This window comes from Zootoca vivipara, chromosome 12, assembly GCF_963506605.1.
Source record: "Zootoca vivipara chromosome 12, rZooViv1.1, whole genome shotgun sequence".
In the NCBI taxonomy this organism is placed as follows: domain Eukaryota; kingdom Metazoa; phylum Chordata; class Lepidosauria; order Squamata; family Lacertidae; genus Zootoca; species Zootoca vivipara.
The window spans coordinates 42,362,385-42,377,242 of NC_083287.1; the positions used below are offsets into that span (position 1 = coordinate 42,362,385).

The following is a 14,858-nucleotide window of genomic DNA, read 5'->3' on the forward strand; positions in this document are numbered from 1 at the left end:
ACCCTTGAGACGGAACAGAGCAAAAATAAACAGACACAAAATTGACCTAATGGCTTGCAAGCAACAAGTAGCAGAACTTCAGTTTCCTACCACCTTCTTTGAACAGGCAGCAAAAAAGCAGAAGGCGGGGTTCTAAAGGACAAAAATTAAACCCAAGCAAATGGCAAATCCAAAAGTGTCTTAAAATCTGAGAGCGACTTGCTTTAGACTTCCCTATATTAGTTTTAAAACAGAAAAAGAGCTTCATTTGAGGCAGGCAAATGTATAAACCAGGCATCCCCAAACTTCAGCCCTCCAGATGTTTTGGACTACAATTCCCATCTTCCCCGCTAGGGATCATGGGAGTTGTAGGCCAAAACATCTGGAGGGCCGCAGTTTGGGGGTGCCTGGTATAAACCATTTCAGCTACACTCTGACACAAGCTGTATTTTAGCGTGTTCATTATCATCATGTAAAGGAGAGCAGGGATGTGGTAGGAAGCTCTGCACCCTTCTGCACACCACACTGCAAGCCCTCGAAGAATTCCTCACACAATTTAGAACCCTGCAAGGTGTCATGCTAAAGGGGACAACTCTTGCCAGCATGCCTCCTCCTCCCTGTCCATGACTGAACTTGAGGCCAATTGAATCACAACCTAAGAAGATAATCAGTTAGGTATAACTTTTTGTTCTCCAGATTTGTTCCGTGGTCTCTCACTTATGCCTGTGCTAATCTTTCCCTGACTACAGTACACGCAAGCATGAGACTATCGCAGAAAGAGCCATAGAACAACTAGACTTAACAAGAGCCAAATGGAGTGCTTCCTTGTGACTGGTTGCCTCTTCTCTTGGTAAGATGCACTGTTATTTCAAGCCGCAATCCTGCATGACAAATGTCTGGCTCACTGTCACAAGGAGGTGCTAAGTTCCATAGAACCAAGTCCAAAACACAATTCTAACTGGTGACTAAAGGTAAAGGTACCCCTGACCGTTAGGTCCAGTTGTGGACGACTCTGGGGTTGCGCGCTCATCTCGCTCTATAGGCCGAGGGAGCCGGCGTTTGTCCGCAGACAGCTTCCGGGTCATGTGGCCAGCATGATTAAGCCGCTTCTGGTGAACCAGAGCAGCGCTCGGAAACACAGTTTACCTTCCTGCTGAAACGGTACCTATTTATCTACTTGCACTTTGATGTGCTTTCAAACTGCTAGGTGGGCAGGAGCTGGGACTGAACAACAGGAGCTCACCCCGCCGTGGGGATTGGAACCGCTGACCTTCTGATCGGCAAGCCCAAGTCTCAGTGGTTTAGACCACAGTGCCACCTCCGCCCCAATTGGTGGCTACCTAGGACCAAATTCCAGCACTAGAGGGGCTTGGATTAGATGACCCTTTGGGTCTGTCCCCACTTATGAAATATATCCTATGTCACATGAAGCTCTGGCACAGGGAGTTGCTCCAGGATATCCAAGTCATTCCCACTCCCCCTTTTTCTTTTTGTGTCATGCCACTTAGAATGTATTTCTGAGGAACTGTCATCTCACTGATAATTGTAAGCCATTCTAGGAGGCTTTTTGTGTGTGCTGAAGAACAATATAATAAATAACAAAATCAAGAATAATAATAAAAATGTAAGGGGGGGGGGAAGATCTACGGACAGTTCCACAGGAAACCCTAATTCAAACTGAACCAAGCCTCTGGGCTGTCAACTCTTGGTTCTATGAAGTTACTCATATCTGGAAGTCCGGAGCTGATTGTGAATGTGAAGGTTACCATATATAAACTTCTTACGGCACAATCATAACCATGCTTACTCAGAAACAAGCCCTGTTGATTTCAGTGGGGTTTACTTCCAGTTATGTGTGGTTAGGATTGCAGCATTAACAGCTGAAGAAATGTCTGTGGTTGAGCTTCACTACCGGTAAAAGAAGTATCAGGTGTGTTCTTATACAGAGATCTGTTTTCCTTTTTCTTTCACCATGTCAGTTAAGATGACCACAAACCGCCTAGCACGCCTTCGGAAGTAAACATCAGAACCTTTTCTTCATAAAGATATGACACTTGTCTGTATATGAAGGGGGAACTTGAACACATGAAACTACCGCATGTGCCAGCTGCCCAATATGCAAAAGTTCTATTGCAATCTTTTAAACATGATATCGTTTCTACATCTCTGCCTTCAATAGTTGCAAACCGAAACACACAAAACCTTCTGGCCACTAAAACACCAACACTTACATCTGCAAAACAGAAACTGATAACCCGCACAATATCCAAGATTGGTAGGATAAAAAACATTAGGGGCAGGCAGAGGCCAACCTGAAGAGTCCTCTGTACAAACTATACTAGATTCTATAGATCTTAGATCAGGACAGTAAGAAGCAATCAAGAATAGCTTTACATGAAAAGAAAAGGAAGTTAAAATTCAGGATAAAAAGGGCAAGATATGTCCTAGTGGAAGACATTGATCATGCAAATGTCAGTACACACAGAACAAATCTGGTGGTACTCAGGATCTTGGCCACAGGACTGCTAACTTTACAATTCTGCCTGAGTGGCTGAGCACTGGGTCACTGCAGGTTTCACAGTGGCCCCATGGAGCAAACTCCTATTGGGAGAATATATTTTTCTTTCCTCTTCTGCACTTCTTAAAATTAACAGAAGAGTCATGACTTGGTCCTGGAATTTAATTATTTTTTAATTGTCAAAAAGAACTGGTTTCTACAAAACACCCATCCAGAAAGATGGGAATCCTCTGTTTGTATGCTCAGAGAAGCTACTTCCATATGTGAGCTTTAAAGAGCACATTCAAGCTTCATTTAACTGTTATCTGCCCGAAACTGTTGCTTAGAGCTATAGGGCACTTCGTCCCTGTCCATTTATTTTTGCAAATGATACCAAATATAACCTAGGGCGCAGTTAAGCATGCGGAAGCCCTGCAAGATCAACAGGACTGAAGCACACTTGATTGTGCCCTGGATTGTGGCTGCTCTTCACAACTCCTGTAAAGGTGCCATAAGGCAAATTCTGTTTCAGCTGACAGCAGCTTTGGGACAGGAGGTCACAAAAAAACATCAGTGCATGGTCAAATATAGAAGGTTGGTTGGTTAGACTTGGTTGGCTTTTCTATGCATTTGCTAACAAGCTATAGAATATGCAATATTTTTTACATTGCTGGCAATCAGTGCCTTACCCTGGAACAAGGCTGACTGACAGAAGTAGCTGAAGCTTGTACTGCTGCTCAGTTCTGTAATACATTCAGAATTTCAGAAAGAATTCTAGATCTAGTGTCAGTCCTCTTTTTAAGAAAAACATTTATACAATACTCCATAACGCCTAATTCGAAGTAACTTAAAAGTACAACATTTGTTTGGTAATTCAATAGATTCAAATGTTCTAGGCCAGACTGCAAAATCACTAGATCAAGATCAAGGTTTCACAGCAAGTAGCAGAAATGAACACTGGCTTTAGGGCTCCAATAACATCCTCTATTTGCTACGACACACTACCTGCTTTTAGAGCCAATTTCACGTCCCAAAAAAGATTCTGCTTTCCCTGAATATGTTGCCAACATATAAAAACCCAGTTACGATCTAAAGAAACAACAGTAAGAAGTGAATAGTGACGTTCTTAAATCAAGCAATTACAACTCTCGGGTAAGTACAGTAAGCAAGCATATATAAAGCAGGCAACTTGCAGTAACAACAACAACCAAAGGATTAACTCACTTTTTGATTTCACGGAGGAGCATTCGAATGAGGACAGCTTGTAAAGGCTCAATCATTAACCTCCTCCACATATCAAGTGCTAGCTGTTATGAAAAAAATGCACAACAGAAGCATGTCAGGCACAGATGATTCATTTGTTTTAGATTTTTTTTAGAATTAAAAACTTCTCAATCCTAATGGATTCAGTAGGGTAATATTGCATTAAAATAGGGTAATATTGTATTTAAATGCAGAAAATAGCAATTAAACGAAAATAATCTAGGGTTTGGAAATATGTGTTGCTGGCTGGGGCTGATGAGAGCTGTAGTCCAATCACATTTGGAAAGCCACAGGTTCCCTACTCCTGTGATCAACAATAGCCAGTACTGAACTTAAGCATCCCCTCAGATTAGCTTTGGCTCCTCAAAGCCAGTCTGCACTTATCTTTTGAAAAATCCTTACAATACTGTTGGAATGTGCAGAAAGGAAAAGTGGTCCTCTTTGGCCTGCTGCACATGTGTACAAAACAAAAGAAACCAACAGTAGTAACACTAAGGCTGCCCCTGAGTGTACGCTCAATAGCCATGGTTTGTTCTTCCCTTACCACTCGTGGTTTGTCTGGGGGAGACAAACCACTAGTTGGTTCAGTCACAAAAGCTGAGCTCTGGGAAATGTGACAGCAGCAGGACGGGGGTGGGAGGAATCAAAGTGGCCATAATCTTTGCTCCATGCCCTTGCATGCTTACGCATTCATGTTTTGCTCATAACGCTAAGCCCAACCATGGCTAACTGGGCTTAAATTAGTTGAAATCAATGGAGCAAGTTAATTCCCACTGAAATCAATGGGACTAGATAACTAACTTATGGCACAATGAACTAGCCATGTCTACTCAGAAGTAATCAGTATTTTAAGAAGGTGTCTTATATGGAGTCTAGTTTGGTATAACTGCCAGTGGCTCTCCTAAGTTTCAGATAGAAATTTCTCCCAGTCGTACCTGGAGATACTGAGGATTGAACACAGGACCTTCAGGTAGCAAAGCAGATAATCTAACATGAACTACGAGTCCTCCCAAGGGGGGACTTACTCCCAGGTCAGTGTAGTTAGGTTGGGGCCATAGGCTGCAATCCTATAAATACTGACCTAGGAGTTCCATTACACTCAATTGGGATTACTTCTAAGTAGACATGTATAGGACTGCACTGTTGGTTTGGATACAACCCATTATCTTTTACATGTGAAACAGCCCTAATACAATCCTCCTTATATCTGGGATTTCTTTTATTCCATCAGAGATGCAAAAACTTGTCAATTCCAGGAATCAATTAACAGGGTCCAGAGATAAGTGTCATTCAGAGATCAAAACAAAATAAAAAAATCCTTCCAGTAGCACCTTAGAGACGACCCAAGTTTGTCATTGTATGAGCTTTCGTGTGCATGCAGACTTCGTCAGATACCAAGTGTGCATGCACACGAAAGCTCATACCAATGACAAACTTAGTTGGTCTCTAAGGTGCTACTGGGAGGATTTTTTTATTTTGTTTCGACTATGTCAGACCAACACAGCTACCTACCTGTATTCGGAGATCAGACTTTCCTCTTTGAGAAAAGCAAGTATGTATGTAGGGCAGGCATCCCCAAACTGCGGCCCTCCAGATGTTTTGGCCTACAACTCCCATGATCCCTAGCTAACAGGACCAGTGGTCGGGGGAGATGGGAATTGTAGTCCAAAACATCTGGAGGGCCGAAGTTTGGGGATGCCTGATGTAGGGTTTAAGTATATGCCACCCCAAGCATCACTTCTAATGAAACAGGTTAATAAAACAATGCCTCACCAAGCCCTTATTCTTGTCAGCTCCATATTAAAGGCACTACTGCAAATTATTGAGTGTTGTGCATTTCGTACTTCTTACTTTGCAGCTCTTTATCATCAGAGCCCCATTTCTCTTTCTGTATCCACCAATCCCATCAAGATACTGTATAATCTATATTCAATTCAGTAAGTAAATAATATACAACAATGGTCTGTTCACTAAGGCTGACTAAAAAACCAATAAAAGCATTGAATGCCTCACTGTGAAGACTTACGAAGGCAATAAATGATGCATTTATTTTACTGATCCAACAAAATGGGCTATACGGTTTTCAACAAAGGTGACCATGGCAAGTTATTGTGAGGAAGAGAAAATTAAATTCACTTCTTATTAACTTGCCGGAATAACTTCCATAGACTGCCTACCTCTCCAATCTCCATCAATGGTTCACTCATATCCACACCTCCATAACCATACTGAAGATCAGCTTCAGTCAATTTGTTCTTTTTAATAAACTGTGTATTGAGGTATCTATAAAAACAAAACATATTGTGAATGTTTTCAGGTGTTTTCTGAAGCAAATCTAGGTCAGGAAAAAAGACATATCTCTCTATCAAAACCATAGAGCTGTAGGCACAAGACAACACCACACAGGACGCAATGGCTGTGTTAGACATAAATAATTCTTTATAAAAATTATTTGCTGTGTCATAAAAAAACTATATCAAAGTGGCTTACAGCCATTGTGGCTATGCTCTGTTGCTGCAGTTGGAGGCTTCTGAAAAAACAGTTCCTGGAAACCACAGAAGGGGAAGAGTGCTCTTGTGCTTGAATTCTGCTTGTGGGTTTCCCACAGGTATCTGGTCAGCCACTGTGAGAACAGGATGCTAAACTAGAGGAGCTATTGCTCTGATCCAACAGGATTTTATTCCATTCTTAAGCAGACTCTCCACATGAGTGCCTGATTACATGGAATCCTGATGTGCATGATTTTCCTCAACTTTGAGCAGACCTGAAAGCCTACTGGAAACCTAGCTGTGTACTGAAGAGGCTTGTGCATTGCTGCTCCAACTGGATTTATGAAACAGGGTTTATGCCCATAGAAGCATGTTTGATATCAGGGTGCACACTCACTTTTTGTAGCAACTGAAGCCTGTTCTTGTTCTTCCTCCAAGAGGCACAGTTAACTCTTTTCCCTTTCCACTGTTACGTTACTTGAACGAATTAGTGAAATGAGATCACTTGGTGCCCAGCCTACAGGCATTCAAACAAACTATCTGAAGAAGTGTGCATGCACACAAAAGCTCATACCAATAACAAACTTAGTTGGTCTCTAAGGTGCTACTGGAAGGGGGGATTATTTTGTTTATCCAAAAATATTTATCCTAAATATATGGTTGCTGGATCCACTAGGATAGTGAGGTATGGAATGATTGCAAGGGAAATGGACAAGTTGCTCACATTCTTCCTGCGCATCTGCATCCCCAAACTTCGGCCCTCCAGATGTTTTGGACTACAATTCCCATCATCCCTGACCACTGTTCCTCTTAACTAGGGATCATGGGAGTTGTAGGCCAAAACATCCGGAGGGCCGCAGTTTGGGGATGCCTGATCTAAATTGTCATTTAACAGCAAAACAAACCTTGATCAAAATCCCACGTTTCTGCATATACACACACAACAAAGAATATATTTCATACAGAATATCTTTTTAGTTGTCATATTTTTATTAATCTGAGTTTTGTAAATAAGAGAAGCATCTATGTGTTGTAAGATACATAAATAAAATAATGCTGGAAGCACTTCATAATCTTGTCCTAAACATAGTTTTGAAATCAAATTGTGACTGTCTCCATCTCCCACCGCTTCAGTATTCTTCTATAATTTTTTTTGCATCAATTACACTGTTAACATGTTTTCTCCAAAATTTACCTGTATAAACAGTCCATATAGTCTGCCCCTTTACTGTATTCATCCCAGTATCTATGATACATTACCAGTACTTGTTCTTCAGAGTCCATGACTCTCTACAAAAAAAGCATGAGGGGGAAAAGATAAATTCCACAATTTGCACTATAGTAACAATGTCAGAAATGCTGAAGAACAAATTTCTATAGTATAATACATTCTGATATGTGCTCTGTTTAAATTGTTTTTTTTAGGAAATAAATTGTTTTTTAGGAGTGGTACCTCCGTTTAAGTACACAATTGGTTCCGGATGTCTGTACTTAATCTGAAGCGAATTTTCCTATTGAAAGTAATGGAAAGTGGATTAATCCGTTCCAGACGGGTCTGCGGAGTACTTAAACTGAAAGTACTCAAACCGAAGCGTACTTAAACCGAGGTACACATGCTACTCCCAGGTAGGGTTGGGCGATATCTGGTTTTCAACATTGCGATATATCACCAGCTAAACATTGTGATATACCAACATATAATGATGTCTGAAATAAGGATGGAACTATGTAGAAGCAAACAGTAGGGCTGGGTGCTATCTGGTTTTCAACTTCATGATATATCACCAGCTAAACATCGCGATATACTGATATATCACAATGTCTGAAATAAGGATGGAGCTATGTAGAGGCATCGGCTGGCTTCACGGTTTTTTGTACATTGTGATTTCTGCACAGTGCGCACACACATACACACACAAATCATGATGCATAATATAGTGCCAGGTCAAAAATTATAAAACCAATATCACAATAGGGACTTCAAACCGGTTTTGGACGATATATTGCTATCGGCTAGCCCTACTCCGAGGTGGCAATTCACAAAATATTTTACAAAGTAAAAAATGACTGTGTTCTTTAACAAACAGTGAAACAGCTTGTATTCACAGTCACAAAATCCTCATACACTGAGAAGACTCACATCTTGTACACTTTATAGTTACCTTGTGCAAATGGCGTACATGATTTTCCAAAAAGTTCTTTGTTTCCATATAAAGTCTCTCCCCCAGCGGCTCAGGATAGGCCACACACAAAGCATAAATGTCCCTGGGTTTAAAGTCAAGGATGAAACATACTTTCAAGTTCTCTTAACCCAAACTTTTAACAAGATCTTAAAAACAAATGAACAATGTGGCTTGGTTTCAAGTCTTGCACATGAAAAAGTTGCTGGCTTTCTCTTTCAGTTGCAGCTCCATGTGCTGCAGAGAAGGCTGTTCAGGAGAGGCTTTCCCAGCCTATAGGAAAAGCATCACAAGTGGGGATGGAGGGCCTGAAAATCACCAGAATGCCATGCAAGGGCCTTTTGCCCTGGCCTGTATTTAGTGTAGCATAACCTGTAAAGAAACGGTATCTTTCAAACAATCCTTTTCTGAGAACAGTGTTATTTCTCCAAGTCTTGAGCAAGAAGCAGTCCCTTACAACAAGAGCAAAGTTACTTACAGGTTTTTAACAATACACCACTTCATACTAGTAGAAGCTTCAGCATGTTTTCTTCTTGTAAACTTTGGCTTCCGAGAGGATGTTCTTCATTATGGTCTGCTTCCTTTGAATACTCATCACTAACAACGTAACAGTTGGCCATATGTGAAATAATATCTCCTCCAGAAAAAAATGTCTTGCAGTCTAATTTGTCTGTAATAACAGGCTACATAGTTCCTAAAATAAGCCTCCCTCCCAATACCCTGCCTCTATTAAAGCTTTCCTGGGAGACAGAAAAGGAAGATATCTTGCCAAAAAAATGATAATGGCACCACATTATCATTGCTCATTATACAAAACACACTGTCAAATTTGTTTTCCCCATAAGCCATCCAAAACACAAAGCATTGAAACAAGCAAGGTTCTTCCAGAAGCTGATTCATAGCTGATCCATCTATGTCAGGCATCCCCAGACTTCGGCCCTCCAAATGTTTTGGACTACAATTCCCATCTTCCCCGACCACTGGTCCTGTTAGCTAGGGATCATGGGAGTTGTAGGCCAAAACATCTGGAGGGCCGCAGTTTGGGGATGCCTGATCTATGTGGAAAAAGAACTATTATACTCCTGGTCTTTTCTAAAGCCACCAAGTAGACTAGAAGCATGAAATAAAAGATGAAACAAAAATAATTCTTTCTAAAATATAATCCTGCCCAGGCACCCCCAAACTTCGGCCCTCCAGATGTTTTGGACTACAATTCCCATCATCCCCGACCACTGGTCCTGTTAGCTAGGGATCATGGGAGTTGTAGGCCAAAACATCTGGAGGGCCGCAGTTTGGGGATGCCTGATCCTGCCTATAGAAGGCATCTATGAAGCCAGCTTTTTATTTCTGAATACCAGAAAATGTTGCTGCTGTTGCATTTATGAGAAACCTTTAAAGTCTGGGGAGTTCATTATATACCTACGGTAGTAGCGTTCATAAGGATTGACGCATTGCAGCAAATAATAAGCAGTTGCCCTAACCATGTTATTCTGAAAAATACAAAGATAAGCACAAATTGTGAACTGGACTTTGAATCAAGTGGAAGCCCTTCTTCAATTCCTAAGCTTTAATGCATTAAGATTCACTAAACTCATATATTTCTGTGCGATCAAGCCCCTCTGATAGCGACTTTTCCAATAATGATCAGAAACTTGTCTCATGGCCCCAGAATCTGCAATAAGTAGAATTTCAGTGGGAACTTTCCAAAGGGAGAAGAAAAGGTGACTAGACCTCAAGTCTTGAAATGGCAGCTGACCTTTGGGTGAAACATCTGAATTGTTCTACCCAATACTCTTTTAAAAGGTAGAAGCTATCACCACCATTAAGCAGCATCTTCATTTGATGGGTGGAGTTCTAGAGGCTATCCAACCTGCTTGATGAGATAAGGTATCAGCTGAATTTTGGGTCCTGTTGTATTTGCCTTGCTTGGTGCTGATCCTCTTAACCCAAATTCTGTTTCAGTTCCCTTCACGTCTTGCTTAGCATCCTGGCGAGGACACTCCTGTGGCAGGCAGTGGGGGGACCCACAAAAAGCAGAACCCCCCCCCTAATTTGTTGTTCTTCCTATATTTAGATTTCTGTGTTTAGATCCAGAACTATAATGCAGTTTATGGATTACTGGGGTCTACCTTCCTAAAGCAACACACAGGTTTCCAGGGCACGGAATGTTATTTTGGTAACCACTGGTATTATTGTAACACATTGGAAATAATGCAATAAGATCTTGTTGAAAGCCTATCCACCAATTTCAAGAACAACCAATGCCAAGAAGTGAGAGCAGGGGCATAAAGAAACAAGAGTCATTTACTAGGGTGAAAAATGGAGTAAAGACAGAATGACAGAACTGTGTTAAAAAGGCTCCCTCCCACATAAAAAATCCATTTCCACCAGCCTGAACCATTCAATGGAAACTTGGAAATGACTTACTTTAAAAAGCAAAACTAACTTTCTAGAATGAAGTTATAAAACAGTAAATTACTTCTAGTAACATGCTTAAGTTATGCTGCAAGGGAAGCACAGTGCCAGAAATATCTTGTTCCTGCAGGGGTTCAGGCTGAACAGATCTGAAGGTCAAAAGGTAGCTGAAAGTGAGTCAATGCTTTAAATAAAAGTAGCATGTGATCTCCATTGCTCTTTACAAGAGGACTTGCTATTATACTGGAGCACAGTATCCTGAGCATATTTACTCTGCTTTCAGTCTCAAGGAAGGTACACACTATCGAAAAACTGAATTAAAACCTGCTGTGAACATCAACACATTTGGGCATCATACGAGCAAAGGAACAGCAACTGCCTACATAGGACAACTTGTTTGCACCCACCTGTAAGGTACAATAGATTCCCCTCTACTAATGGATCATGATGTTCTAAGTTTACCAGGATGCAATATCAACATCATAGGTAGGCAGGTTGTTTCTGTAAGAAAAGAAGGTTGTTTCCATCCCCTATACTACATATTCCAAAAGATAATTGGTCATGCATCCAGCAAAATATAGCTTTGATTCCTGGCATTTCCAAGTAAGGGCTAGGAAAGAATCCTGTCTGAAACCCTGGAGAGCTACTGCCAGTCAGTGCAGACTATACAGATAGACCAAGTGTCCAGTTTTGTATATGCTGATGAGAACAATCACTCTGCTACTGAGACATAAAGGAAATAGCTACTGACAGATCCCATCTGGCTTGAGGCTTTACTAGTTCCTTCAGCAGTGTGTGTTTTATCTTGCAAACGTAAACATTCACAATTTGCATATATAGATGGGTTACATCCAGCTTATGCAAATAATTAATTGCAAATACACTGACAATCCTTCAAAAAGGTCTTTTGTTGAACGATTCTCTGGAAAAAGGCAGTCAGTGATACCAATAATACAAAGGATGGTTATCCTTTCTTCCAGAGCAAACCAAACATCAAGCTATCCACTGTCACAATCAATCAAAGCAACAGTTAGAATTCTAACCCTGGTAGAACTGCAGTAAAGCTAAACAATAGTTCATATGAGGCTAGTTGCCAGTCGGACTGTTGGCATATTTATTAGGGATGTCAATTTGTCTGCTCTAAGTGAATAAAAAAGCCACATCTTGCATTCAGAATAGATACCAAAAAGTCATGTACTAAACTCAATGTAATTAGACCATCATTATCATTCATCCATAGCAACAGTTCTTAGGAAGTGATCAATTCAGATTTTCCCCAGTTCACTGTATGCAACATTTCTGACAACTTTTTTTTACAATTAAGCCATCATTTTCTCAGTAGTAGTAAAAAATGGGGGTCATAGAAGACATTTTATTCCAGCCGGCATTATGCTGGGTGCAAAATTATGCAAGGTCACGCCAAACAAATATCTGCAAGACACATAATCACATGCAATCAGAGGCCAGCTTCTATTAAAAGGATACGAAAAGCGGTCATTCCATGTTGATCTTTCCACATAATCCAACATAACAACAGCTTTAATTGTTGTAAGCAGCTTGTTCCATGTTTCATCAAAATCAACTACTCGTGGTTTCAAGGACATTGTGGGGCGTTAGTATTGATCTGCAAAAAAGAGAAAAATCCAGATGATTAGTTTCAAACTAATGTTAGCCACAAAATATTACTTTATTGCTCAACTCTTTTGCTTTAAACCTTATATTGGTTAGAGGATGATGATGATGTAGATGATTGTATTATTTGTATGCCGCCCATCTGACTGGGTTGCCCCAGCCACTCTGGCCGGCTCCCAACAGAATACTAAAAACACAATAAAACATTAAAAGCTTCCCCCAAACATTAAAAATCGATCTGCTCTATTACTCAGGCTGATTTCTCTTGGAAATCTTTGCTACAGAAATGTTGCTCTGTATTACTTCTCTAACAAAGTGCAATATTCTGTGGTCCTCACTGTTGCCATGTATACTACAAATATTGCGGGTAAGAATGAATCACAGAACAAACAGCGTGATTCGCAGAAAAAGCCTGAGTAGATGGGGGTCAATTACATGCATCAGACCTAGAGAGGTTTCTAGGAAAAGTACACAGAGTAGCACAGAGCCTAGAAAAAGTAACCAAACTGTTTCCTTTTTGGTGTTTATTGCAATAGCAAATGCAATCCCGTAACAATGAATGATTTTGTTGTTCCAACAGGAAGCCAATAGGGAGGCCAATGGTGCTGTACTGTATTTAAGTAGCAAAGAAACAGAAAATTTGAGTTGCCCAAACATAGCTTGCCCTTCAATTGTAGAAAATTAATTTTAAAGGAGTCAGTGTAGCTAAACAGTAAAGTGTATTGGAGGAGGACTGGAGAGACCAAGGTTCAAATCCCTCACTCAGTCATGGGTCACTGGGTGATTTTGGGACAATCCTAATCACTGTATTAATGTCCAAAATAGATCATTTACTTATTTCTTAAAAGTATATATATATATATATATATCAGATCTGGTGTGTGTGTGTGCATTTTATGTTATATAGATTTTAAATTAAATCTGAATTTAGACACAAACCATACTGAAATGTACACTTAAGACTCCCAAGCACTGAATCCAAGACTCTCTACAAAGCATACTGGTTCAGGTCAACACATCAGCTCTTCTGCCACCAGGAACTTACTGCTTATACAACCCCTCCTCCCTCTCATGCAAGCAGACTCCCTCCACCACTTCCTGGTCACTAGTAACTATAGTTTGCTGCTTACTGCTAATAACAGTCTGCTTCCAAAACAGAATCAGAACCACAATTTGAAATAATCCACCGAGTCAACATTGGTGCCAAACTGACCTTTAAGTGTGGTTACGGCAGGGCAAGGATATCCAGCTGACGAGAGGATGGGGGGGGGAGGATATATACCCATATCCCAATCTCTAAACTGCAGTTAATAACTGTACTAGCCCTGGGCTCACTGAGGGCTAGAGCAGAGATTCTCAAACTCTAGTTCACAAAATCCATTCAGGTCCACAGAAAAGTTGTGAAGCAGCTGAAAGTTTCTGGACTTGGGCACAGCACTTTGGTTTTTTGATAATGAGGCACACTTCAGAGAACTTAGCGCTCCAAAAAAGTGCATCTGTCACACTAGAAATACTGCCATTATTAAAATATGAGTTGTGTATGTGGCTTTATTTGTAGAACACATGAAATGACTATTTAACACCTAGACTCCCAGCAATTTCCAAGTGGATTGGGATATTCAACATTCCTCAATAAGTTTGTATTTGTTCACTCATAACAGCAATGCCAACATTACTTCAAGTTATCTGAGCAGACCAATGAACCCAAATGTAGCTGATAATGCTGGCTATTCTAAAAGTGCTATTTTTGCTGTTCTGTAGAAATAAGCAAAATCACCATTTTAAAACACAGCACACTGTATGCTTCCTTACTCAAAGCAAACATGTATCAATATTTCCAGAATACAATGAAAGAAGAGAATAAACAATGGAAAACAAGGGGCAAACACTCGGAAGTTGAATAGAAACAGAAGCAGAATAAAACTGTTGACAGTTCCACAGCGGTGAATCAATTGCTATTACTTTTCGGAAAGATGGAAATTGGTTAATTTACTATGGGAGGTATGTCAATAAGTAAAAAAACTGTTTATATGAACAAACCTAACACAGCTCTTTAAGGTGCATAATTTATAGAGTTTCAATTACCTATAGTATCTTCTTTATGAATCAATTACAACATTTTACCTTCAGGCAATTCTGTTAACACCAACTTATACCTGCATACCTATCTTATCCAGGCATACTTCACACACAAGAAATTTAGACTGGTCTTTCTTGATAAATCTAAAAGATGTCTTAAGATTAGTTGGAACTAAAATTGCTTAATTCTGAAGTCTACAAAACTTGGGGGAAGGTAGACACAATATATGAAAACGATGTTCTCAAGGACTGAACTCATCAGACAAGCGTCTGGAGGCCTGCTAGATTCTTCCCCATAACTCCCATGTACAGCATGATAGTGAT

General features: G+C 40.3%; 1 protein-coding gene across 4 annotated transcripts in view; it reads right to left on the reverse strand.

Annotated features, from left to right (window-relative positions):
* CUL2 (cullin 2) overlaps positions 1–14,858 on the reverse strand; it is a 52,433-nt gene that overhangs the window by 34,841 nt on the left and 2,734 nt on the right. For 3 of the 4 annotated variants that reach the window (XM_060280886.1, XM_060280887.1, XM_060280885.1), the window contains exons 2-6: positions 12,309–12,447; positions 8,391–8,493; positions 7,424–7,518; positions 5,917–6,022; positions 3,701–3,783 (exon numbers count right to left, since the gene is read on the reverse strand). In XM_060280886.1, coding sequence (XP_060136869.1) covers positions 3,701–3,783; positions 5,917–6,022; positions 7,424–7,518; positions 8,391–8,493; positions 12,309–12,427 — 506 coding nt within the window. In that variant the 5' untranslated portion in view covers positions 12,428–12,447. Of the gene's footprint in view, positions 1–3,165; positions 3,220–3,700; positions 3,784–5,916; positions 6,023–7,423; positions 7,519–8,390; positions 8,494–12,308; positions 12,448–14,858 lie in introns of all 4 variants that reach the window. The other variant, XM_060280888.1, reaches the window with a different exon arrangement.